Source organism: Leuciscus leuciscus (genome assembly GCF_965113295.1).
Source record: "Leuciscus leuciscus genome assembly, chromosome: 13".
In the NCBI taxonomy this organism is placed as follows: Eukaryota; Metazoa; Chordata; class Actinopteri; order Cypriniformes; family Leuciscidae; genus Leuciscus; species Leuciscus leuciscus.
Genome location: NC_138737.1, coordinates 9,106,714 through 9,131,845, shown reverse-complemented (window position 1 = coordinate 9,131,845; position 25,132 = coordinate 9,106,714). Strand labels below are relative to the sequence as shown.

The window sequence follows — 25,132 nt, the reverse complement described above, 5'->3', positions numbered from 1 at the left end:
TCAGCATTCTTAACCAGGTGCAAATACTTTGAATTTACTATTTTTTTTTTAATGAATGGGCTATAAAAAGGTATGTGCGTATATAACATATCATACCGTGAAGATTTCCTCGCTTTCAGAGTTTCCTGTGCTCTCTTTCTTCACAAAAGATTTGCCACCATCTATTTTGTCCTCAATGCCTTCATTATCTTCTGATACATTAGCTCCTTCTTTGTTTTCCTCTCGTTCCTCCTCGTCTTGTTCTTCTTCCCCACTTCCACCTGTGCTTTTAGTTTAGTTTAGTTCACCGTTTAGTGAAACTGACACAACAGTTTAAAATAAATAAAATAATGATTTAAACTATGTTTTACTTCTGATATAAACATTTAGATTAAATATGCCATTCGATTTAATGGAGTTAAACACTTAAACATGAAATCATTACTGAGAAGTTACAAAAAAAATTATATTCAAATTCAATCAATAGAAATATTTGTTGTGGATGTTTTTGAACACTCTTCCTGTAGCGTACTGTGTTTTAATGTTTTAACCACAGAGATAATTTCTTATCATGATAATACCAGATTGTCTGAGAAAATAGTTTCGTGCAAATAATGCCCAAGGCATCTGTTTCCATTAAACATATAAATCAATTAAAAATACTATTCGGCCAGTGGAAAAGATGAAATGTATTTTACATTATTTGATTTATGTATTCAAAAACAAGACAAGGATAGGCAAGTACATTATTTTTATTAATGTAATGTGTCTTGTACTGTTAAACGTTATCACGTGGATGAATAATCATATGCAAATGATATGCAGATGAGGGTATGCATAGTAAAACTAGGCGTTGAAAGCTCTATATATGGTTATTTCGGGGTGGAGACGCCTGTGCGCACAATCTTCCGCTGACTGGGATTTATAAAGTGAATTCTGCGCAGGTTCTGGCGTACGAACGGTTTTATAAGTCTGAATATTTTTTTGCGTACGCCATTTTTGGCTTTCGGGAGCACGTACACTTAGTAAGGTTCCTACGCACAGTTTTATAAATGAGGCCCCTGGACTGAAAACCACTGATTTAATATACTTGCATATGCCAAATCAGGAAGGGGGGGGCAGGAGCTTTATATGTTATACACTTTTTATTAACTTTAATAATGAAAAAAATAAATAAATAAATAATAATAAATAAAAAAACAGCAGTACATTTGGTTTGAACCTGATTTATTTTGAATCCACAGTCAAAGAGGAGTAATCAGTCTTTCATTCAATCGCAATCCATTTAAGAAAAAAACGTTACAAAATATAAAATATTTTTTCTCTGTACAAGTTGCATTTTTCTTAACATGCAATTAAAATGATTAACACTAAAATAGCCTTTTCGATTCTGCTGAATTTAGTTGCTGTGTATTTACAAAGGTTTAACAAGTCCTGTGTAAAAAAAAAAAAAAAAAGACAGGAAAAAAAATCTGATTTGCCTTGTGAAATCATTTATTAATTTTCTTTTTATGGAACTTATGCTTTTTGTTCATCTTTCCAGCAGCCTGTGCTGCTTTTTCTGTCATGATCTCTTGATATTTCCTTTTGTTATAGCTAAAAGAGAAGAAAATATGTTTTAGAACATGACAATTAATTTAAAACAATAAATAATAAAAGCCCATTGTTGAGAATATAAATAATTTATTACATTCTAATCAGCCAGTTTCTTTAACTTACCTTCTAAACTCTGCATCAGCAAGAAGCTCCTCCACAATGGTTCTTTTCCTTTGTTTCTTGGGGATTCGTGAATTATAAAAGTCTACTGGGCTGTCAACCACTGTACCAACCTGAAGAAAAAAAAAGGAGCTAAACTTTACTCAAAAGAACAGAACAATATGGCATTGTCTTCTTTCTTTAAACAGGCATGCCTGTGGTTAATTGCAATGTCAGCATTTTGATAACACTACAATTCTCAATTTTTGTTTGTTTTTTGTTTTCACAAAGTTTTTTTGTCTCAGAAATAATGGCTTTTTGAAAAATAGTTTGAAGGGAAAAGTCTGCTGATAAAGACTCCCAAACCGACCTGAAAGTATTTGGGAAATCCTTCTCTATCGTTCTTCTTATAGAAGCGCTTTGGATCCATGGCTGAGCGCATCTGCTGTGCCTTCAGGTCATTTTTGAGTTCTTCTGTTAATTCAGGAGCTTTCATGTTGAACCAGCCATCGCCAGATGTCTTTTCTCTTTCCGCCTGGATGAGACACATAAGATATTGCTTGTAAACAATTTGATCAAAAGCATGGAAATTACAAACCTACAGTTTCAACTATAGCTATAATGATCTGAGTGAAAACATCATATCCTGAGTATTAAAGGTTTAAAGTGGCATATAACACTACTATTCAAAAGTTTGGAGTCTATATGAAAGTCTCTTACATTCACCATCTTTACTACATAAAAAAAAAAAAAATTTTAATATACATTTTAAAATACACACAAAAAACAACATCCATTACTCCAGTCTTCAGTATCACATGACCCTTCCGCAATCATTCTAATATGCTGATTTGGTGCTCAAGAAACATTTCTTATTATTATCAATGTAAAAAACCGTCATGCTGCTTAACATTTTTGTGGAAAGAATTTTCAGGCTTCTTTGACGAATATAAATAAAATGTAGTTTTAAATCAGGGCCTGAATTTCATTTTGGAAAATGGGGGGGGGGGAAATTTAGACTTTTTAAAAAAAATTTATTACATTTATCTCGCCTAAATGTATGCTCACTCATTGCATTTTTTACAATGGGGTAATTTTGTTCTTAAGAATTTACACAACTCAAGGAAACTTGATTTCAATCTTTGAATTAAATTGAAAAAAGTAGCACAAATAAATACGATAGAATAAAGATACCAATAAAGAGAAAAGTTTGTGTTTAGGTCTAACACTAGTATTCAGAAATACTAAAGAGTCTGAATAAAGTAATCAAATGTAAAATAACAATTAAAATGATTGATTTGATTTTATAATCTGCGTGGATTAATTTACTAATACAACCTACATGCTAAAGTGAATAAATGTTTGTGGGAATTTCCCGCATTATAAATGGGAGACCTGCGGGAATGATTAAAATTATGCGCAATACCCGCAATCCCGCGCCGAAATTCGAGCCCTGTTTAAATATAAATCTTTAGTAACATTATACATATCTTTCACTTTTGATAAATTTAATAATGTATTCTTGCTGGATTAAAGTATTCATTGCTTCAGGAATTCATTTCTCCAAACATTAGATTGGTAGAATGTAGAACTAAGATTAACAGCTGTCCCTTCAAGAAGACACAAAGGCTGCGTTTATACTTGGCATTAACATTAACATTGCCGTCATCCGATCAAGCAGATCGGATCATAAGCCAATCAGGACACGGTGAGTTTATACCTGTCCACATCAAGTGGCTTCTGTATCTGGATAACAGATCGGATATCGCATTCTCGCGGGAAAAAAATGGAAAAGAAAAAAAATCTTAAATCCAAAATGTTAAAGAAGGATTTGAATAACCTTTAACTAGATGGATTTATTAAGAATAGTCCTAACAGACAACAGGATCATCTATTTCAAGAACTGGTCTGCTCACCTTGCGCTTCTGTTTAGCAGCATGCTTTGATTCCTTGTAAGGTGGCACAGCATCTTTCTTCTCAAAATCCGGAACAATAACACTCTTCTTCAGCAACTACACAATAAATACAACATTTTTCATGAACTTTAGCTTCACTGAACAGTAAACATCTGCACAAAATGCTTTTAAATGTCAAATAAAGACAATGTTTCATCCAGGATAATAAATGATCAAATAAATGTTAATTACCTCATCCTGATTGTTCGGGTTCTTCTGGGTTTGCGAACTGTTGAAAGGATTCTTCGGCTTGTTACCATCAAAACTGATGTACAAACCACCAAGTTCCTTCATTTTCAGACCTGGGTCAATGGAACTAGATAGTTGTATCCTAAGAGAGAGAGAGAGAAAACAATGATGTTTTCAGATTGAATATAATTTAAATATTACATTTAAATATTTAATGAAGAGCTCTAAATATTTAGAAAGAAAAAAATTGTATGGGATAGTTCACTCAATTACTCACCCTCATGTCGTTCCAATCCCAAATCCATAAGACTTTCATCTTCTGAACACAAATGAAGATATTTTTGATGAAATCTGAGAGCTTTGTGTCCCTCCATTGACAGTCAAGCAACTGAAACTTTTACACTTCAAAAAGTTCATAAAGAAATCGTAAAACTAATCCATATGAATTGTGTGGTTAAAGGGATAGTTCACCCAAAAATGAAAATTCTGTCATAATTTACTCACCCTGAAGTTGTTTCAAACCTGTATGAATTTATTTTTTCTGCTGAACACAAAAGATATTTTGAAAAATGTCGGTAACCAAACAGTTGATGGACCCCAATGACTTCCATAGTAGGAAAAAAAAATACTATGGAAGTCATTGGGGTCCATCAACTGTTTGGTTACAGACATTTTTCAAAATATCTTTTGTGTTCAGCAGAAAAAAGAAATTCATACAGGTTTGAAACAACTTGAGGGTGAGTAAATGATGACAGAATTTTCATTTTTGGGTGAACTATCCCTTTAAGTCCAAATTTACCAAACAGAAATTTAGGACTAAACCACTTAAATCATATGAATTAGTTTTATGATCCATTTATGAACTTCTTGAAGCGTAAAAGTGTCAGCTGCATAGCGATCAATGGAGGAACACAAAGCTCTCAGATTTAATCAAAAAGATATTCATTTGTGTTCCGAAGATAAACAAAAGTCTTACGGGTTTGGAACGATTAATGACAGAATTTTTATTTTTGTGTAAACTAACCCTTTAAGAGGTTTTAATATAAAGTCAATACTATCAATACAAAAGCAGCAATAAAAATAACTTACAGAGGCTTTTTGGGAGCAAAGAGCACTTTTGAATCGTCGTCATCATCGTCATCTCCCTCTTCATCAACAAAATCATCCTCATCTTCTTCCTTAGTTTGCTCGTCATCAATATAGTACTGTTCTTTAGGCTGTAGTCCAGGTCTAGTGTCTATGACAAACAGTCCGTTACCATGAGCCTCTGCTTCTTCTGACATCTGGTTTCCCTCAGGGCACATCACATCTTCACTCTCCACATCTACAGCTTCCTGTGAACAAGCCTCCTCTGAAGACAGACCTTCATCAGCACCGTCTTCATCCTCACTGCTGTCGAGTAAACTGATCATTTCTTTCTGGGGAGGCAGTTCCTTAGCAGTTTTCTCTGTGGTGGTCAAATATGCTTGAGAATGTGAGCTTGTAGAAGGGCCTTCAAGGTCCTTCAATGTTACGGAGTCATCCTCAGTTGTCTTAGTGTCATTAGCTTCCTCACTAACTATTACACTTTTCTTTTCACACTCAGTCACGGGTTCAGAACATCTCTGATCTTCAATAATCTTCTCAACCACAGCTGGTACAGGATCTTCTAGGGCTGCTTCTACTGTATCCTTCTCCACAGGCTCAGTACATGTTTGATCCTCAATAATCTTCTCAACCACAGCTGGTACAGGATCTTCTACGGCTGCTTCTACTGTATCCTTCTCCACAGGCTCAGTACATGTTTGATCCTCAATAATCTTCTCAACCACAGCTGGTACAGGATCTTCTACGGCTGCTTCTACTGTATCCTTCTCCACAGGCTCAGTACATGTTTGATCCTCAATAATCTTCTCAACCACAGCTGGTACAGGATCTTCTGCGGCTGTTTCTACCGTATCCTCCGTCACAGGTTCAGAACATCTCTGATCCTCAATGATCTTCTCAACCACAGGTAGTACAGGATCTTCTGCGGCTGCTTCTACCGTATCCTTCTCCACAGGCTCAATACATGTTTGATCCACAAACTCTGGCTCATTATTTTCCATGGAAATATCTCCTGGTTCTTTATCTTCAATTAGTGTAGCAGAAGTTTCAGCCACTGGTTCTTCCTGAGGCATCAGAGTTTCGGTTTCACAGTCCTCCACTGGCTTGATGTCTTGCATGCTGCTCTGAGGTTCTAGCATCTCGAAGGGCTCATCCTTATCAAGAACTACAGTGGTATCTTCAGCTTTCTCCTCAATCATGGTGCACTCTAGGGCTTCACTGGTGTCTGTAGTGATGGTGCTATCCAGTTGATCTACTGTGTCTTCAGCCTTATCTCTATCAGGTACTGGTATACTTTCATGATGAAGTTCAAGTTCCTCACCCTCTTTCTGTTCCTCAGGCATGGCAGTAGCAGTGTCAACGGCATCAGAAGTCAATCTTGCTTTACTTCTTGTCCTGGTTACAGGAACCGCACGGGCACTACTGGAAGACCCGGTTCGGCTACTACAAGGAGTCCCTCTTCCTCTTTGAGGGCTTGGGCTCCCCTGAGAGGTGCAGACGTCGGTAGCTACTGATTCTGAATCTGATTCACCAACCAGAGTGTTGCGTTTAGGATGACGCCTTGTGGCTCTCCAGGGACTCATGCTGGGACCGGACTTGTATGCATCAGAGTCGTATTCACCATCTTCAACTCCTGTTTTGCAACTACGACCTCTCAGCTTCCTGGGCATTGGAGAAGAAGGGGTGTCTGTGGTTTCGTCTAAACTCAAAGGGATCGGCTCGATCAGTTTTACCTTCTGGTTTCGTGCAGATCTGCGGACCACAGAGCCGCGAAGGCCAGAAACATTGGAGGAGCATGACTCCGCTTCAGATGGATCTGCTTCAGTGGTTGGAACAGCAGTCTTCCGATGGCTCCTCGTTATCCGACGAGTGTCAGTAACTTTTGTGAGGGATACAGCAGAACTACATGATTCGGCCCCTGAGGGATCATCATCATCTTCCTTTTCAGCATCTTTTGAGGCCGTTGAAGTCAGAACACGTTTCCTCAGGCTGCGAGGGGCTCTACGGGAATTGGTCTCTGACACTGTGGACAAGCAGGATTCGGCTTCGGATAACTCGTCCTGTGCAGTGCGCTTCTCCAGGACCACAGTACTCCGTCGGATTCTAGGTGTTGCTTGCACATCAGAAACTCCAGAGCAGCAAGATTCTGACTCAGACACATCAGCTTCATGGGTAGAGTCGGGTTGCTTTTTGTCAGCAAGGAGACGTATGGATCTTCTTGTGTCTCGCTTGGGTGGACTTGCTGCTAAGGAAGAGGCGGTACTGTCGTCCTTCGGCTCATCCGGCTGGGAGTCGCTAGTTAGTTCAGACTGGGACTGGTTTTCCTCCATTAGCGTTCTGCGGCGTGTTCTTCTAGTCGAAGGAGTAGGCTGCTGTGAGAACAAGAACATATGCTTCAGATTATTTGAGTATTTCTTATCAGAATAATGTCATATTTACATATACAAATGTGAGTTGATATGCGTTAAAAGTAAAATATTTGGCTACATGGCTACACAACCGGTCAATACTTTGGCTATACCTACCTATCCATTCTTTATTATTACTACTATTTAGAAATTGTATAATAATAGGCATGTATTATTAGTCAAAAATTATAATTAAACCTGGATAATTAATACAGTGAAAAGAAATAAAACAGCTCAGTGAGGGATTGACAATTATCTTACAGAATTATCTTATCTGTCCATTTAAGATTAGGTTTGATGTTTTATTTATCATCTATAGAAATATTCACACAAAATGAAGGTTTTATTGTTTCTCACCAATGCTGAAAACCCTCTTAAAACTTTTTTTCTTTTTATAGAAATAAGTGTATAGAACCTAACGACATGGCAAATATTGCAGCATTGAGTTAAATACACACACATACACATATATATATATATACATACAAACATATACATATATATATATATATATATATATATATATATGTATATGTTTGTATGTATATATATATATATATATACACATACTATACTGATACATATAGTACTTGTGTACTGTTTAACAACTTTATAACAGGAACACCACACGTGGCGAGTTATGTTGATCCAATCATGTCCCACCCTCCAGTTCAAGGCTACAGATAAGAGTATGACTGTTTATATAATTGTTGATTCGAGAAAGAACGCAAAACAGACTATACAAAGTACGAACGGACAACATTTTATATTTGAATATGAACTAGATTTATGAGTATCGCAAGTTTTCTACAGCTGCTCAGACATGTATGGACACATGCGGTGATTGATTTTTGCATGAAAGCAACGTTACATAAAAGCAGTACAATTACAAACACACGCAAATACTTCCAAGCAAAATGTTAACTACATGGATAAACTACTTAGGTACCCTACATACCGTGGCTCCTGAGTTTTCATCGCTAGTATTTTTCACAGGGGAGCCCACGCGGGTTCCTCTCCTGGTGGCCACCATCTTGCTAATATAATGATGAAGCCGCGCACTTCCGCCTGCGAGCCGCGTCCTCTCAATGCGCAGACCGGACTAATCGATGCCAGAATTGAGTGAGTTGCAAGTACTGATATGGATCTGTGTCAAGTCCTATTGTGATCTTGTCAGACATTATAGAGATTCAAACACTATAATAAAAAAATCTAAATGTCACAACTTTTTAATTATTTCGCTGTGTCTGAGTCAACATAAAACATTGAAATAAATGAAAACCCAATGCCAGTCCATGTTCATTTTCAATTTCCAAGTTTATAAACCAAATTCAATATGTTTAACACACAATATGGGATCATAGTCATTTGAAAATAGTAATTACATGATGTATGGTACATGAAAAAACTCTCTCATATGATTGGATCCAACAGGAATCGTAATTACAATGAATAAATAACACAAGTAAAAATATATATTCTGACTATCCGTTAGATACTGGAACTATAATCATTTTCCTTTAAGTGTGGAATTTTCCAGTGTTTTTATATACAATGAATTAATGCCGTTCATGCCATGCATGTTACCAGCATCCCATAAAGTTACATATTTGAACATTTATTTTACCTCAGATAAGCAAAGCATTTAGTTTACAAAGGGGTGCAAAAGAGAATCATCCATTGACAGCAGGCAACATCTATTGAACATTCCATGCAAAGCATCAGTCAAAATAAATTATACAAACTTAAAATGGCAGCAAGATAAAAAAAATTTACATTTAAAATAAAAATTAAAGTAAAAAATCTAAAACTAAGTGGCCCACTCTTTTTAAAAAAATTGGGGTAAACATTTTTAAATAAAATGGAAAAATTCTCCAAGGTGTATCTCTTGTACAAATCTTTCTGAAAACAAGTGCCTCTGCCCATGTACTTGAATAATTCACAAAAACAAACTTTTGGTATTTTGATGCTCCTTAATCTGCCGTCCCATTGTTTAATATGCAATTTTTACCCTTTGGATAAATATTGGGAATTCAACCAGGCCAAGTCAGGAAAAAGAGGCACTTTTATCTACAAGAACAGATAGCCATCTAAATATTCTTAATCATGAGGAAAAATCAGTTATGTGGGTGGAGTGAATCACTTTAGTGTGTTGAGAAAACCCCCTTGTAAAATATGCATCAATGATTTAGTAGCTCCCTAAATTAAGTGGAATACATTTCAGGAAACCAAAAAAAACCTGTTCAAACAGGACATGTTAATGGTCGCTGCTCTTTTTAGCATGAACAATGTAGCCCTTTGCTTTTATGATGCCTCTGCTCTTGACGATGATGGAGTACCGTAAGACCCACTCCAGCCTCCAGTCGGCCACCTGCAGGTCCTTACTGCTCCCTTGGACTGCTTCCTGGAAGCCTGCGGCACTGATTAGCTCTAGACACAAAATGAAAGATTGGCAACATTAGATTTCCTGCACTATTGCTCATGCCAATTCATAATTACTAGGCAGAACCAGTTCATGCACACCTTTGGGGTCATTGTGCGTTAGCAACTGAATGTCGAACTCTTTGGCAAATGCAGTGAGGTCTGGAGGCATCACACAGCACGAGGCCAGATTCACCTGATTACTGCTCGGCTTTATCTGCATAGCATGAAAGAGTACACATTTAAAATAAAAAATAAAAATCACTTTTCAAATCCATTGTACATTGTTTATCACAAAATACAAACTCATTGCAGACCTGAGCCCAGTTGTAGAGCTGCTCTAGGAGGGTTTTGTCCAAGTCCGACGTGCCGATGGCAGCAATTTTCTGGCTTTGCACGAGACTCTCCAGCTCTTCCCACAGCGGCTGAAGGTGGGTCAGCGTCTGTGCCTCACCCTCAGGGAGAGAAGGTGGAGCAATGATCACAGAGTCCAGCTGAGATACGCCTAACGAAAGACAAGCTGAACATCACAGAGGGGGATTAGTCAAATTATCCGAAATTAATATTCACACTACTGTTCAAAAGTTTGGACGAAGTAATTAAAAAAAATAATTTAATACTTTTATTCAGCATGGATTCATTAAATTAATGAAAAGTAACAGTAAAGACTAACATTGTTAAAAAAAATTTTTTAAAGCTGTTCTTCTGAACTTATTAATCAAAGAATCTTGAGGGGAAAAAAAATGTATCATGGTTTCCACAAAAATATTAAGCAGCACAGCTGTGTTCAACATGGATAATAATAATAAGAAATGTTTCTTGAGCAGAAAATCAGCATATTAGAATGATTTCTGACACCGAACACTGGTGTAATGATAAAATGCAAAATATTCACAATATTACTGTATTTTTTATCAAATAAATGCAGTCTTGGTGAATATAAGAGACTTCTTTCAAAAAGCGGAAGTGTATATATTGAATAATTGGCTTGATTAAAAATACTGCAACTTAAGCACATTTGAATGAGATGCCACTTTAAAAAAAATGACTGGCATTATTGATCCATTTATTGCTAAACTTCTCAGATTAGTCTGATCATGAGGATGTTGCTGATTTTACATTCTAAGGGGGTGAACAATTTATTAGTTGAAAATGTAAAAAAAAAAAAATAATAATTCAAAAATAATGAGTCAAACTTTAACGAGTCTGACAACATTAATTATTAAATTAAGGTATAATCACAATTAAGGTTCAGACAGGGATCATAAAAACTAATTAAAGTAAACAATAATTTACTATGATTATAAGTGACCCCATTTAAGTCCTTGTTTGGAGACTACTAATTTTCTCTTAAAGTGCCTCTATTAAGAGAAATAATAGCTTTTTAATAGCTTTTTTAAAGGTTTGTAATTTTGTTTTGGAGGGCTCCTAGATCAAAAAACACTTTAATTTTCTCATAATATACATTGCACATCACCTCATTTCTCAAATATTCTGAAAACGGTTAATTTGAAGATTCAGTCTCTTTAAACCCCTGCTTTCCGAGAGCCTCTTCTGCGTTGATTGTTAGTGTTACGTAGGTATACAACAGGAAGTGAGGCTGGATTTGCCGTCTCCTCGTTTCAGCAGTTCAGAATCGATTCTTTCTTTTAGGAGACAATAATATTATTTGTGGTGCACTTTGATCTTTAAAAATGTGCAGACCTTTCATTCACAAACAGCTATATTACACACTGCATGAAAGGTAATATTCAAAAGAGCATAATAGGGGCACTCTACATTTTCATACAGCCTTTTGAAATTTTCTTTCAAACGTCAGTTAGTTTCGGGTAAGAAACTCACCCTTATCTATAATCAGTTTTACCCATCAAACATATGAATTATAATAGTGTATAGCTCATCATATTAAGAAGAACTTACCCATGTCTACTGCACTTCTAATTGATGAGCAGTGCGACTCAGTGAGAAAAAGCTTGACTGTAAAGATAAACAAACATATTTATACTAACATGCACAAGCATGGCAACAGCGATACTGTCTGAACGCACTAAGGACCAGTAATCCTCACCAGACACCTTCAGCTCCTCTCTCTCCTCTGGGGTGATGGCCTCTGTGTTTTCTGGAATGGTGCAGTCCAGAACAATGGGAAGCTCCTGAGGAAGAAAAACAGCAGTTACTGAATTGCACAACCATGCTTTCATGGAAAGTATCCAGTCAGTAACTGGATTATTCATTATAGTTGCATAATTTTTTGCACTCTTGTGTCTATGAAGCTCCCCGGTCACTTTACTTTGCATGTGAGAACATTAGACACCTTGTTAATGGACTGCATGAAAGGAATGCGTCAATAATAAGCCTCAGCTTTTGTGTGCTAAGACCTTTACTCTCTACTCACTGAGCAGAAAAAGCCAGAGCAGAGGGCCAGAGGCACACCGGCCCCATGCCATGAACAATCACCATAACAACTGTCTTTTCATCCCAGTGCCTATGTATGCTTTACTGGTGCAATGAGACAGACGTTTCGCTTTCCCACAATCCACAGAGCGCTCAACTGTTTATGTTCAGTGAGTCTGACAACATTTTGGCTACTTCTTCATGCAACCAAACTCTTTAATATGTCAAAGATGACATGTGTTTAGTTTAAAATGGCTTGTTTACAATTTCTCAAGGTTTCGTTTTTCACTTTCATAATAAGTGTCATGCAAGGTCTTACCGAGTCAAGTGATGACGGCATTGCGGCAAACCACTCGCTCAGTGTGCCTTGGATGCAGTCTTGAAGCTGTGGATTGAGTCAGACAACGTTACAAAAAACAGGACAGGCAACAAACCAAATATTTTGAAACATAAAAAAATTTAAATAAAAAATAAAAAAACATCTTAGCAACTTCCCTTCTCGAATCATTTCTCAATTTTTGAGAAAAGACATTTACATTATCTGTAATACTAACTATTGTGTGTTTCTCCAAACACAGGTGTACATACTAAGTTTTGGCATAATATCAATTATTAGCTAATAGTACAATTTTATGATGGTTTTTCATATTCTAAAATAATAATATTTTTCAATATATTGTTTAATTATGAATTCATTTAATTAATAAAAATGAAATAAACCATTCAATGAAATGCAAAAATATAATTAATAATTAAAAAGGTGTGTGTGTGTGTGTGTGAGTGTGTGTGTGTGTGTGTGTGTGTGTGTGTGTGTGTGTGTGTGTGTGTGTGTGTGTGTGTGTGTGTGTGTGTGTGTGTGTGTGTGTGTACAAATAATTGGTCAAAAGTTATGTAAGAAGGAAGTCATATTTTCATCAACTCTTACATCAAGACATGAACCTATTTCCTACATATTTCATAAAAACACTATTATATGTGGACATTACTAATCCACTTGCGTGGGCTTGATGAATAAGCCTAATTTTTATGATTGGTTGGCAGAAAGGGTTTGGCCAGTATATAAAAATGCACAGTCATTTGTCATTTATTTGTCTGTCAACTGTTGAGATAAAGGCATGACTCAATGTATACTTCATTCCAGCATGTCCGGTCAGGTCATGTCACATACTGTACACTTTCTGTAATAGGTCTATGAATGAGTGTTATTAGGCAGAAGCATTGCTTGTGTGCACAACTACTACTCACGGCCATAATGGTTCTTTGAATTATATATAAATTCACAGCACCATTGTGGCCTTGAGTAGTGTGTGTGTGTGTGTGTATATATATATATATATATATATATATATATATATATATATATATATATATATATATATATATATATATATACACACACACACACACACACACAAAGATTAACATTACATTAAGAGATGCCAGAACAAAGACATGATCATTTGAATTTTTATGCAACAACAGTGAGATGCATATGGCTTAAGCCACATTTTGCATAGTTTCATGTCATGAGCAGCACGAGGCAAACTAGTCAGTGACGTCATTAATAGAAGCAGGCCAAAGATCACATATTCTCGCCCAGGATTCGTTCTTGTGAGCCGATTCTTCTGTTATTAATAATTTGATCGAACCGATGCGTAAATATTTCCACTGTAGGTGGGTGTCATGTTGGAGCCATACACAAAGAAACATATCACCAGTTTTTTCGAGCAGGTATAAAAATATAGCGGGGAAAAGTAAAATTAGGTTAATCATGACAGAATCCAACAACAAAACAAATGTACCCAAATGAAGAAAACATACGTATTTAACCATATTTACTTTAAAAAGTACTTCGTAAATGGCTGCTGTGTGAGGAACACAAAATAAAATAAAATGACTCAGTGAACCGGTTCGGCAAACTGAACCGTTCGAAGGAGCCGATGCGCAAAAAAGAATCGGACTTCCAACAGCAACGACGACCTTATAAACATAAATAATGGGGGTGACCGTGGTTAAACTCATTGACCGAACAACATCATACTACAAAACATGTCAGGCCTGTGCTGCCAAGGTGGACCAAGATGCACTATAAGCACAGCAAACCCATGTCACTTACCTCCTCACTAGGCGAAGACGGACATTTCTTCTTAAGTCGACTGCGGTTGACTAAATTTCCCGTGTGAAGCTTCAGGGTTGTTGCGTGGTTAAAAAGCTGTTTCGCGTTTACATGAGACTCCATTACTCAGTGAAAATCGGTGACTGGAAAATGTGTTGTCTGTATGAAACTATTAACTACAAAAAAAAAATGCACTCGGGACAGTGTTTCCTTCTCTCTCGCATACACTAAACAGTGTAGTATGACTTTGCACTTGTAGTTCATTCAAGTAACGTTAGAGAGAGGAGGTTAAAGCAGAGAGACTCACGCCCACAATGAGAATATGGATGAGTTGCGCTGGAAAACCTGGCGAGGATCAACCGGAGGTGGATTGGAATATATCATATATAATTCATTTACAGCAACTTTCAACCTTTTTGACTAAAAGGCCCCCCATTGTTCAACACAATATTCAAAGGATCCCATGTAGGCTGAGCTCTTTCCTCTGGCACTTCAGCAGTAGCCTAATGATAACAAAGCTGTTGGCTTTCAGCCTTCTTCAGAAACCAAAAGTGAAGCATGAATCCCGAATGGAGTCTCAAGTTTCTTTTCATTTCTACACTGCACGAGCGAACAAATTAAAATAAAAAATATATAATCTTTTTTTGTTGTCCTTTTTTAAAATTTGCATTATCTTAAGACTTGTTTTGAATAATGATAATACATAAGTATATAATTTAAAGTCATCTTACAACCTGGTGATGCCCCACCCCCTGGTTGAGATCTTGATGTAGTGGAATCTTTTAACTATGTTAAATTTTGTCATTATGACACAGCAAAAATTATTCAGGTCAAGTCAAGTCACCTTTATTTGTATATCAATGTATACAAAATAGATTGTTTCAAGCAGCTTTAAACAGGAAAATAACACAAACTTCATCGAATATGAGAAGTCATTTCCAGTTTTGTCCTCATCCAATAGTGTCAGTGCAAGCAAATCGATAATATGGAGTGTCTTAAAAAACCCAAATTATTATGTTATATACTTTTTATATATCTAATCATAATTGTGCCATTAAACTGCTTTTAATTTTTTTTTTAAATAAAAAATCTGAGTCAAAAACTCTTTTTGAAACAAAACATAACAAAAAAAATTGCAATTCACAAGTTTAATTGTACATTACAGTGAAGAAAGACACTGGCAGTATATAAAATGAGAGCAAACATCTACATGTGTTTTAATTGGTGAGGTTCTTACAGAAAAAATAGCTATTCAGAACTTTACAGCACTGAAAAAAAAAATTACATCCCCAAGTCAAAAATTTCAAGTGACCGATAACATCTAAATTTTTCAATTAGTCTGACGTAATATTTCTCATTGAGCCAAAGTTAACAGACTATTGCAACAAGAATTTCACTTGGGCCTATTGAAAAATTTAGATGTTATTGGTCACTTAAAATTTTTGATTTGGGAGGGTAAGAATTTTTTTACAGTGAGTATATTCAAGCAAAGTACCCCCAAAGAAAGACATTGACAGTGAGTAAAATGAGGGCATTGACATTGCAGACAGTCTTCCAGGTGTGGTCTTCTTCAATACTTGTGAGTTTCTTTTCCAGAGCCTGCCGTTCCTCCTGACTTATCTCTTGTTTAGCCACATGGGAGAGACCACACAGCCACATTCCAGCACGCTTCCACCATGCAGGCACGTCCTCATCCGACCCCTCTGACTCAGTAGTGCTGGGATCAGAGCCTGCTGGTTCAGAGCCTCTAGCCCAGGGGTCTTCCAGCTCTACACGCTCCTTCTTACTGTGTCTCGTCCACCAGGTCAAACGAACAAGCTGAAATGAAATATATATGAGTGTTATATTAGCTCATGATCAGTGTGTGTTACTGATAAAATATCAACATAAATGATGTACTGCTTTGTGTATGTAAATATATAAATAAAAAATGTACATGTTTTCTTTGCTTTTTATGCTAATAAAGAAATTAAAAGTCTTGTCTTTATAAATTAATTTCCAAAATCGAGGTAGTCTTTGTTAGTGCACATGTTGCGTTGGTATAGCCTGGATAATTTGGGTTGTTTTGGGCAGCAGAACCTCCTTTTGTGGACATTAATAGAGAATAAAATGGTTCATAAATTAATTAAATGAAAACTAAGAATGCAAAATTTTCTTAGGAGTAGGATTAGTCTGTTATATGTAATTTTCTTAATTTTAAACCAATATAAACACATGGAAATGCCCTTTTAGATAGGTAATGGCCTGAGTACATGCCCTTTATCTCCTATTTGTAAGCGTCTTATACAAATGGATATGGAAGGGATAATGTGCATCAATACTGATTTAAGCAGAAACTTTTTTTAAATCGTACCTCTTTATAATCTATCAAGTGTACAAAACAATCGTTCCAGCAACAAGACGAACACTTCGACAATATTACTGTAGACCTATTATTAATACTGATGCAGTATTGTTGCAGTATAACCAGGGTTACTGTTTCTGTACAAAACATTTTTAGTAATTGAAATAAAGCTGAAATAATAAAATAAAATATAAATATTAGTTGAAAAACTTAAACTAAACAAAAATGAGAAATGTTACCTTGGTTAAGTTGAAGCACTATTAACTGGAAATAAATGACAACTAAATCTAAAACTGAAATAAAAATAAATGAAACCTAAATAGCAATCAAAAAAAAAAAAAAAATTAAATGACAAAACATCTGATGGCAAAGGGTGGTGATAGGGGCCTCCACCAGAACGAGATTTCTACCGTGTGCGACCCCGACCCCAGAGCACAATTTCAACCAAAGGGGAAGAAAAAAATTATTTCAAGGGGAGCCAGAGTAACAACCTGCAACCCTGATACCACAGCTACGGCCTTGGCGGTCATTATCAAGAAATATTGTTGCGACCGAACAATCAGAATTAATCATTTCAGAGAGCCGTGTAATAAAAATAAATATTTAAATGTGTGTGCAGTTGATAGTTACGTGTTGCTCTGGAATAGGCGCAGTGCAGAGGCTGACAGCTGTGATGATCAGAGCTGTCAGTGCAAGAAGGATTAGAGCAAAATACAGGTAGTGCACATCTTTCAGCAGGGCGGGACGCAGGTCTTTCTCTCCGCATGATGGGGTGTCATAGACAAATTCCAATACCATCCTCACTGTGCCAACTGCAAGTCCCACCATCAGACCCCAAAAAGCACCCTGTGCAAGATAAAAGAAAGCAGCTTCGCTTGGATGTTTTACAACCTTCTTAAAAGAAATGCATTGAATGTTATAAGATATTTAAATTTCACTTTATTGCATGAGCACAAATCAGCTAAAACATATTTAATTCACCTGTTCATTTACTCGCCCCCAGAAGATGGCCATAATAAACAAGGCGGTGATGGGAGGTGCCAGGTAGCTAGTGATGGCCTGAATGTAGTCAAACAGCTGTCCACTACTGGCTGTTTGAATGATAGGAATCCACACAATGCTCAGGGCCACTAACAATAAAATGAACACCCTGCAGATGTAAATAAACAGCAGCAATTAGTAAGACAGCAAATAAGTCAGGAGACTAAGGCTGTTCAACAGAGGAATTGTTGGTGGATCAGTTCCACTTTCGTTAAACTAGTTTGTATGCATATAATTAAAACATTAATTTATTTTAGATACTTGTGTACAAATGTGTCCAAAATGAAAGTGTTCTAATGTTTTTCCACAAAGCATTTGACAAAAACTACCTGCCCACTACCATGAGCTCTCTCTCAGAGGCCCGGAGCCGGATTCGTTGCCAAATGTCCATGGTGAACAGAGTGCTGCTACTGTTGAATATAGAGGTGAGAGAGGACATGAGCGCTGCCATCATTACTGCGATCATCAGACCTCTCATACCTACAAAACAATGACAGTGAAAGAAAGAATAGATAAGCATGACAAGAACAATAGGAATATCAGAGCAACAAGATGTTGTATAGCAACTTATTTTGAACACACACACACACACACACGTGCAAGTGATGCGCAAATTTTTTGCAGGTGCATTATAGACTTCAGAATATATAATATTACGAAGTCTATTAAGAATATAGACTTTGAATATAAAAAGTACTTTGAACTATATTTTTCCATTTCTGATCTTTAAAGTGCCACTCTGCCTCTGCTCATCAAAATCATATCTAAAGATAAAAGATCTGGGTAGGAAACAAGCATAAAAATGAGAAATTCTGGCAAAAGTAACATTAACATTTCTTTTCAAAATAGATAAATAAATAGGCATAAATAGGCATTCAAAAAAGGCATAAATATTTACATTATAATTTATAATAGATACATAATTTAAATATTTTATTATAATTATACACACACATGTTTGTTTCACTATATTAGTGAGGACATTGCATAGACTTCCATTGATTTTATATCAGGTTAATGATATACCCCTAAACAAACCTATAACAGAAACATGAGCAAATTCACACACACACGCACACACACGCACGCACACGCACACACACACACACACACACTCTCTCTCTTGGTAGTCCATCGTATCCGATGATGACATTCCACTTCATTTGCGGTGTACTCTTTTATGACTGAAGAGGCCAATCCTTGATCCACAAATTTTATTACATATTGGGCATGTAAAGTCTGAGTTTGTAGAGGCAGACATGGTTGCATGTCTCCGTAGTCTTTTTTGTTGTTTCCTTATATTCCTCTCCGATTCCAGCTGCACTATTCCTGTGTGGCAGAGCTGCTTCCAGGTGGTACGGTTTGCTGCGAATTCTTCAAGGCATGATGGATTAATTTGACACTTTCCTAGAGATGTTTTTAGTTGGTCTTTGTACCGCTTTTTCTGACCCCCTGCAGAACGGCGGCCCTGATGCAGCTGACCATAAAGGATTTGTCGTGGAAGACGATCTTGAGGCATCCTAATAACATGCCCAAGCCAGCGTAGTTGATGTTCAGTGACTGTTGCCTCCATACTCTTGCAGTTTGTTCTAGCAAGCACTTCAGAATGTGGTACATGGTCATAGCATGTGATCCCCAAGATTCGCTGCAAGCACCTTATATGGAAACGCTCCAGCAACCTTAGGTGATGGCTGTATATGACCCAGGCTTCACAGCTGTAAAGAAGAGTGGTGATGCACACAGCTTTGTAGATGGTAACTTTAGTGCCCAATTGAAGGTGTTTATTTTGAGAGACCTTGCGTCGAAGTTTGCCAAAGGCTGCAGAAGCTTGCCTTATCCGATTATTTATTTCGTAATCGAGATTGCAGTCCTCTGATACAATGCTGCCTAGATACTTAAAGGATAGCACTATTGTAAGTGGTTGTTGTTCTATGGTAAAAACAGGCATGGTAGGTGGAGGGCTGAGCCTCCATTGGCATATCACTTCAGTTTTGGTGGTATTAACTGTCAAGCCCAATCTGCTATAGGTCTTCACAGCAGCAGCAAGGATAATTTGCAGGTCTTTAGGGGTATGTGCCACGAACACGCAGTCGTCAGCATACTGCAACTCAAGAACTCGCATTACTGAGATCTTAGTGGCGGCCTGGAACCTTCGAATATTAAAGAGATTTCCATCCAACCTGAAGTCAACAGTGATCCCAATACTGCTTTCAAGCTTATCACACAGAAGCTTTGTGACACAAAGGAGGTAGATATTAAAAAGTACCGGTGCCAGCACACATCCTTGTCTTACCCCAGTGCATACTCCAAAAGGCTCTGACTCCTGACCACCTGTGGTCACACGAGCTACCATCCCTTCATGGAACTGTGACAGGATGTTACAAAACTTTTTTGGACAGCCAAATTTTATTAAGATGTCCCAGAGCAGCTCTCGATTCACAGTGTCAAAAGCTTTGGAGAGATCGACAAATGCCATGAAGAGGTCCTGATGTTGTTCACGGCATTTTTCTTGGAGCTGTCTCACTGACAAATATTTTATTATAATTATACACACACATGTTTGTTTCACTATATTAGTGAGGACATTGCATAGACTTCCATTGATTTTATATCAGGTTAATGATATACCCCTAAACAAACCTATAACAGAAACATGAGCAAATTCACACACACACACGCACACACACGCACACACACACACACACACACACACACACACACACACACACACACACACACACACACACACACACACACACACACACACACACACACACACACACACACACACACACACACACACACACACACACACACACACACACACACACACACACACACACACACACACACACACACACACACACACACACACACACACACACACACACACACACAGGGACTCGAACTGGGGATCTTGTTGTTGTAAGACGACATTGCTACCGACTGAGCCGCATATTATATATATAAAATTATGATACTATACAATCTATTAAAAAATAGAATTGTTAGTTTGTTAACATTTTTGTAAGCTTTTCATTTTTGACAAATGATCCTATGTGACAAAGGAAAATTTCAACTAAATGAAAAAGGTTTTCATACCCACTGGCATGAGCTCCACAACTAACTTTGGGTAAGCAATGTTAGAGCAGCCAACACGGGCCCCACAGATCTTCAGACACTCATTAGGATCCACACATCCTACTTCATCTAGAAAATACACAAACATCATCACATTATACCACAAAAACAGAGATTCCACATTCAACCAAATGCATGGTGTAGATAATTCATTAAAAGAACATAAACCCCTTGTCATTGGTTTAATAAATATTCGTAACTTTTTAGAATACAGACCATAAATCTAGAGGGGAAATGCAAGAATGACTGAGCGTACTTGGGTAAAGAGCTCTGCTGATCATCCCTGGCATAACAACGAAGAACATAGGGAAGACCTTGAGGTAGCCACCGAGTACCGAACCACCTTTGGCGTGGGACAAGTTTTTGGCAGACAGAGACCTTTGCACTATCACCTTCAAACAATAAATAGATGCAATTGCTTAATGTAAAACAGTTTTTCAGCTTAAAGAGGCCTATTTGTAACTTAAATTGTAAAGTCATAATGCACCGATAGTCTTCTAATTCTGTTTCACCTGGTCTGTGCACCACACCCATGTGGCAAGAACCGTGAGTCCAAAGATCAGGCCTGGCCAAGGAAGGTCTCCTGTCACTGGATCTCTGAAGATATGAAAGGCGTCAGACCGAGGAAGATGACAAGTGGTGTTGGGGACCGTGATAGCAGGTACAGCCTTCTCATACTGAACCAGCAAACCCTCGTACCATCCAACTTTGTCAAATGCTGCCGGGGAAAATTCATTTGAAATGACTTTCCCAGGAATAATTAATATAATTGTACCTTTTGAGGAAGAAGGGTTCTATACCTATAAACATGAGGACAAATGCTCCTATAACCATGATGACGGTCTGTAAGGCATCAGTGTAGATTACTGCTGTCAGCCCACCTGCATTGAGACAAGCCACGAGTTGCTGCATTTCAACTAGAATCACATTTAGACATTAGTTATCTAAAATATTAGTGTGGTTTTATTACCAGCTATAGTATAAAGTGCAGTGACGGCTAGCAGCACCACGGTGGAGACATACAAGTCCCATCCAAGTGACACCTGGATGAATAAAGCCCCTGAAAAAATGTCTGTCTGAAAAGAACACAGTTATGCTTATAATACACTTTAATATATGTAGTACATTGCTATGCAGCATTGCTGTTTACTCTTATTGAAGACCATATAGCATACTGTATTGTTGCTCCTTGGTTATATCATAAAAAAAACATGTTTTATGATAATATATTAGCAATAGTATAACAGTATTATTTTTTTTCTAATTATGTATCAGATTAGGATTCCTTCCAATGGTTTTTGTTTGTTTTATTGTTTTTATGAATATATATATTTCATTAAATAAAGTGGGGAGAACAAGTATTTGATACACTGCCGATTTTGCAGGTTTTCCTACTTACAAAGCATGTAGAAGTCTGTAATTTTTATCATAGGTACACTTCAACTGTGAGAGACAGAATCCAAAAATCCAGAAAATCACATTGTATGATTTTTAAATAATTAATTAGCATTTTATTGCATGACATAAGCATTTGATCACCTACCAACCAGTAAAAATTCCGTCTCTCACAGACCTGTTAGTTTTTCTTTCTGTTCTCCACTCATTACCTGTATTAACTGCACCTGTTTGAACTCGTTACCTGTATAAAAGACACCTGTCCAAAAGACACCTGTCCACACACTCAATCAAACAAACAGACTCCAACCTCTCCACAATGGCCAAGACCAGAGAGCTGTGTAAGGACATCAGGGATAAAATTGTAGACCTGCACAAGGCTGGGATGGGCTACAGGACAATAGGCAAGCAGGATGGCTGTTGGCACAATTATTAGAAAATGGAAGAAGTTCAAGATGACGGTCAATCTCCCTCGGTCTGGGGCACCATGCAAGATCTCACCTCGTGGGGCATCAATGATCATGAGGAAGGTGCGGGATCAGCCCAAAACTACACAGCAGGACCTGGTCAATGACCTGAAGAGAGCTGGGACCACAGTCTCAAAGAAAACCATTAGTAACACACTACGCCGTCATGGATTAAAATCCTGCAGCGCACGCAAGGTCCCCCTGCTCAAGCCAGTGCATGTCCAGGCCCGTCTGAAGTTTGCCAATGACCATCTGGATGATCCAGAGGAGGAATGGGAGAAGGTCATGTGGTCTGATGAGACAGAAATAGAGCTTTTTGGTCTAAACTCCACTCGCCGTGTTTGGAGGAAGAAGGAGGATGAGTACAACCCCAAGAACACCATCCCAACCGTGAAGCATGGAGGTGGAAACATCATTTTTTGGGGGGATGCTTTTCTGCAAAGGGGACAGTACGACTGCACCGTATTGAGGGGAGGATGGATGGGGCCATGTATCGCGAGATCTTTGCCAACAACCTCCTTCCCTCAGTAAGAGCATTGAAGATGGGTCGTGGCTGGGTCTTCCAGCATGACAACGACCCGAAACACACAGCCAGGGCAACTAAGGAGTGGCTCCGTAAGAAGCCTCTCAAGGTGTTGGAGTGGCCTAGCCAGTCTCCAGACCTGAACCCAATAGAAAATCTTTGGAGGGAGCTGAAAGTTCTGAGGATCTGGAGAAGGTCTGTATGGAGGAGTGGGCCAAAATCCCTGCTGGAGTGTCAAGTCAAGTTTATTTGTATAGCGCTTTTCACAATACAGATTGTATCAAAGCAGCTTCACAGTATTAAATTTAAATAATACAACAAAGTTTGTTTCAAGAGGAATTTATTGATTGATAAAATTAAATTAAATATCCCCATAGAGTGTGTGCAAACCTGGTCAAGAACTACAGGAAACGTATGATCTCTGTAATTGCAAACAAAGGTTTCTTTACCAAATATTAAGTTTTGCTTTTCTGATGTATCAAATACTTATGTCATGCAATAAAATGCAAATTAATTACTTAAAAATCATACAATGTGATTTTCTGGATTTTTGTTCTAGATTCCGTCACTCACAGTTGAAGAGTACCTATGATAAAAATTACACTTCTACATGCTTTGTAAGTAGGAAAACCTGCAAAATCGGCAGTGTATCAAATACTTGTTCTCCCCACTGTATATAACAAATATTTAATAATTACACATATATATTCATTTATTAAACAAGGAGTCTTACTGATATCTTGGTGAAAATGTAGAGGATGAGAGACAGCACACTCATGTAGATTCGGATGCGCTGACCCCCGAACCTCTTCCTCAGATACTCTGGCATTGTGACCACACCAGCAGAAATATACACAGGCACAAAAATCCAGCCCAAGGCAATAAGGACCCATGCTGCCTACAGAACAATCACACTTGAGGTCTGATACGAGGTTTTGTTTGAGCACGTGATGCAATAAAACGGTCAAACATTTGTTTAGCCCAAGACAACTGCAATCTAACAAGTGAAATCAGTCATTACTGAAACAACACTGAAAGCTTGTAAAATGAGGAATAATTTGTCTGCCGTACATTCCACTCAAATCCCCCGACTGCAAGTCCCCCCGCGGCTCCTGTCCCGGCTAATCCAATGAACAGGCCACTGCCTACATTACTGGACATCAAAGAGGCACCAATCTGTTGAAACACAATACTGAGAAAACACTCTCAAAACTAAAGGAAACTATGATAACTCACGCTGAAAGAAGCATGTCTTCACACTGACTAAACACAAAGTCAGCTGTCAAAATATTACTTATTTAAGTACAGTATGTGTAAGTGTTGCATATGATTTAATTTAGTTTCAAACTTTACACATTCAATCAATATGTTTACACGTAATAAATTATTTTATTTCCTTCTTCCTGGTTGTAATTCCAGAAAAAAGCCTTTGAAAATCAAGATTCTTCCTTGTAGGTATGCACAAGATAAATATAATTTCCAGCTTTATTATTAAGAGTAGACACCGTAAAGACACAAAAACTCACTGGCCACCATGTCATGGATCGTCCTGCCAAGAAATATCCTCCAACAGTCCCACGGTTGGCTCTGACTGAGGACTACAAATCAGAAATCTCTAGCATCAAAAAATAGACTAAAATAATTCTCTACATCAATGCAAATGTTGCCAGAGAGGCTGCAAACTTTCACTTACCCATATTCCAACTGCCAACACAAACACAAAGTAGATTACAACCACAGCAATATCAGCAGCCTCTAAAACAAACTTCACAGGCACCTCGGGCTCTGGGGTGCCCGTTACAAGCTCAGGTAAAGCTGGCATTTTCTACAATGCCTGGGGCCAAAGTGTGAACTTTGAAGCAGGTGCTGATTTCATTAATAATTAATCAGCCTGTTTCAGAGAATGCTGAGAATGCACGAGTTACACATTATATGACAGATACACATCACCACATGATGACGCTGTGAACTAATTAAC

At 37.5% G+C, this 25,132-nt stretch overlaps 3 protein-coding genes across 4 annotated transcripts; all 3 read right to left on the bottom strand.

Annotated features, from left to right (window-relative positions):
- Positions 1-1,189: 1,189 nt before the first annotated feature.
- On the bottom strand, positions 1,190-8,424 carry dnttip2 (deoxynucleotidyltransferase, terminal, interacting protein 2). Of its 2 annotated transcripts, none has more exons than XM_082188105.1 (7): positions 8,271-8,424; positions 4,908-7,276; positions 3,822-3,960; positions 3,591-3,686; positions 2,045-2,209; positions 1,699-1,808; positions 1,190-1,575 (listed from the first exon to the last, which is right to left on the bottom strand). In XM_082188105.1, the coding sequence occupies exons 1-7, from the start codon at positions 8,343-8,345 to the stop codon at positions 1,470-1,472; spliced, it is 3,060 nt and encodes a 1,019-aa protein (XP_082044231.1). In that variant the 5' UTR covers positions 8,346-8,424; the 3' UTR covers positions 1,190-1,469. The 2 variants fall into 2 exon arrangements, with proteins under 2 accessions (XP_082044231.1, XP_082044232.1); XM_082188106.1 differs by having other exon boundaries at positions 4,908-7,273; positions 8,271-8,360.
- A 186-nt stretch (positions 8,425-8,610) lies between these two features.
- gclm (glutamate-cysteine ligase, modifier subunit) lies at positions 8,611-14,539 on the bottom strand. The gene is made up of 7 exons (XM_082188120.1): positions 14,244-14,539; positions 12,447-12,512; positions 11,802-11,886; positions 11,654-11,710; positions 10,051-10,253; positions 9,836-9,950; positions 8,611-9,742 (listed from the first exon to the last, which is right to left on the bottom strand). The coding sequence occupies exons 1-7, from the start codon at positions 14,364-14,366 to the stop codon at positions 9,570-9,572; spliced, it is 822 nt and encodes a 273-aa protein (XP_082044246.1). The 5' UTR covers positions 14,367-14,539; the 3' UTR covers positions 8,611-9,569.
- Positions 14,540-15,329: 790 nt separating this feature from the next.
- On the bottom strand, positions 15,330-25,007 carry slc5a9 (solute carrier family 5 member 9). The gene is made up of 13 exons (XM_082188112.1): positions 24,848-25,007; positions 24,681-24,752; positions 24,226-24,330; positions 23,888-24,052; positions 21,740-21,845; positions 21,570-21,650; positions 21,282-21,487; positions 21,026-21,161; positions 20,731-20,838; positions 17,958-18,108; positions 17,569-17,737; positions 17,218-17,433; positions 15,330-16,061 (listed from the first exon to the last, which is right to left on the bottom strand). Exons 1-13 carry the CDS (start codon positions 24,974-24,976, stop codon positions 15,726-15,728), a joined length of 1,980 nt encoding a protein of 659 aa, XP_082044238.1. The 5' UTR covers positions 24,977-25,007; the 3' UTR covers positions 15,330-15,725.
- Positions 25,008-25,132: the final 125 nt, after the last annotated feature.

Excerpts from the sequence above, each read along its gene's own strand:
- dnttip2 (XM_082188105.1), bottom strand. The coding sequence starts at position 8,345 with ATGGTGGCCACCAGGAGAGGAACCCGCGTGGGCTCCCCTGTGAAAAAT. Across the intron at positions 3,687-3,821 it reads ACCCGAACAATCAGGATGAG|TTGCTGAAGAAGAGTGTTAT; the intron begins GTAATTAACATT and ends TTTATTGTGTAG. Across the intron at positions 1,576-1,698 it reads GCTGATGCAGAGTTTAGAAG|CTATAACAAAAGGAAATATC; the intron begins GTAAGTTAAAGA and ends CTTCTCTTTTAG.
- gclm (XM_082188120.1), bottom strand. The coding sequence starts at position 14,366 with ATGGAGTCTCATGTAAACGCGAAACAGCTTTTTAACCACGCAACAACC. Across the intron at positions 11,887-12,446 it reads TGCCGTCATCACTTGACTCG|GAGCTTCCCATTGTTCTGGA; the intron begins GTAAGACCTTGC and ends TTTCTTCCTCAG. Across the intron at positions 9,951-10,050 it reads AGCTCTACAACTGGGCTCAG|ATAAAGCCGAGCAGTAATCA; the intron begins GTCTGCAATGAG and ends CATGCTATGCAG.
- slc5a9 (XM_082188112.1), bottom strand. The coding sequence starts at position 24,976 with ATGCCAGCTTTACCTGAGCTTGTAACGGGCACCCCAGAGCCCGAGGTG. Across the intron at positions 24,753-24,847 it reads TGTTGGCAGTTGGAATATGG|TCCTCAGTCAGAGCCAACCG; the intron begins GTAAGTGAAAGT and ends TCTGATTTGTAG. Across the intron at positions 21,488-21,569 it reads ATTTGTCCTCATGTTTATAG|CATTTGACAAAGTTGGATGG; the intron begins GTATAGAACCCT and ends TTTCCCCGGCAG.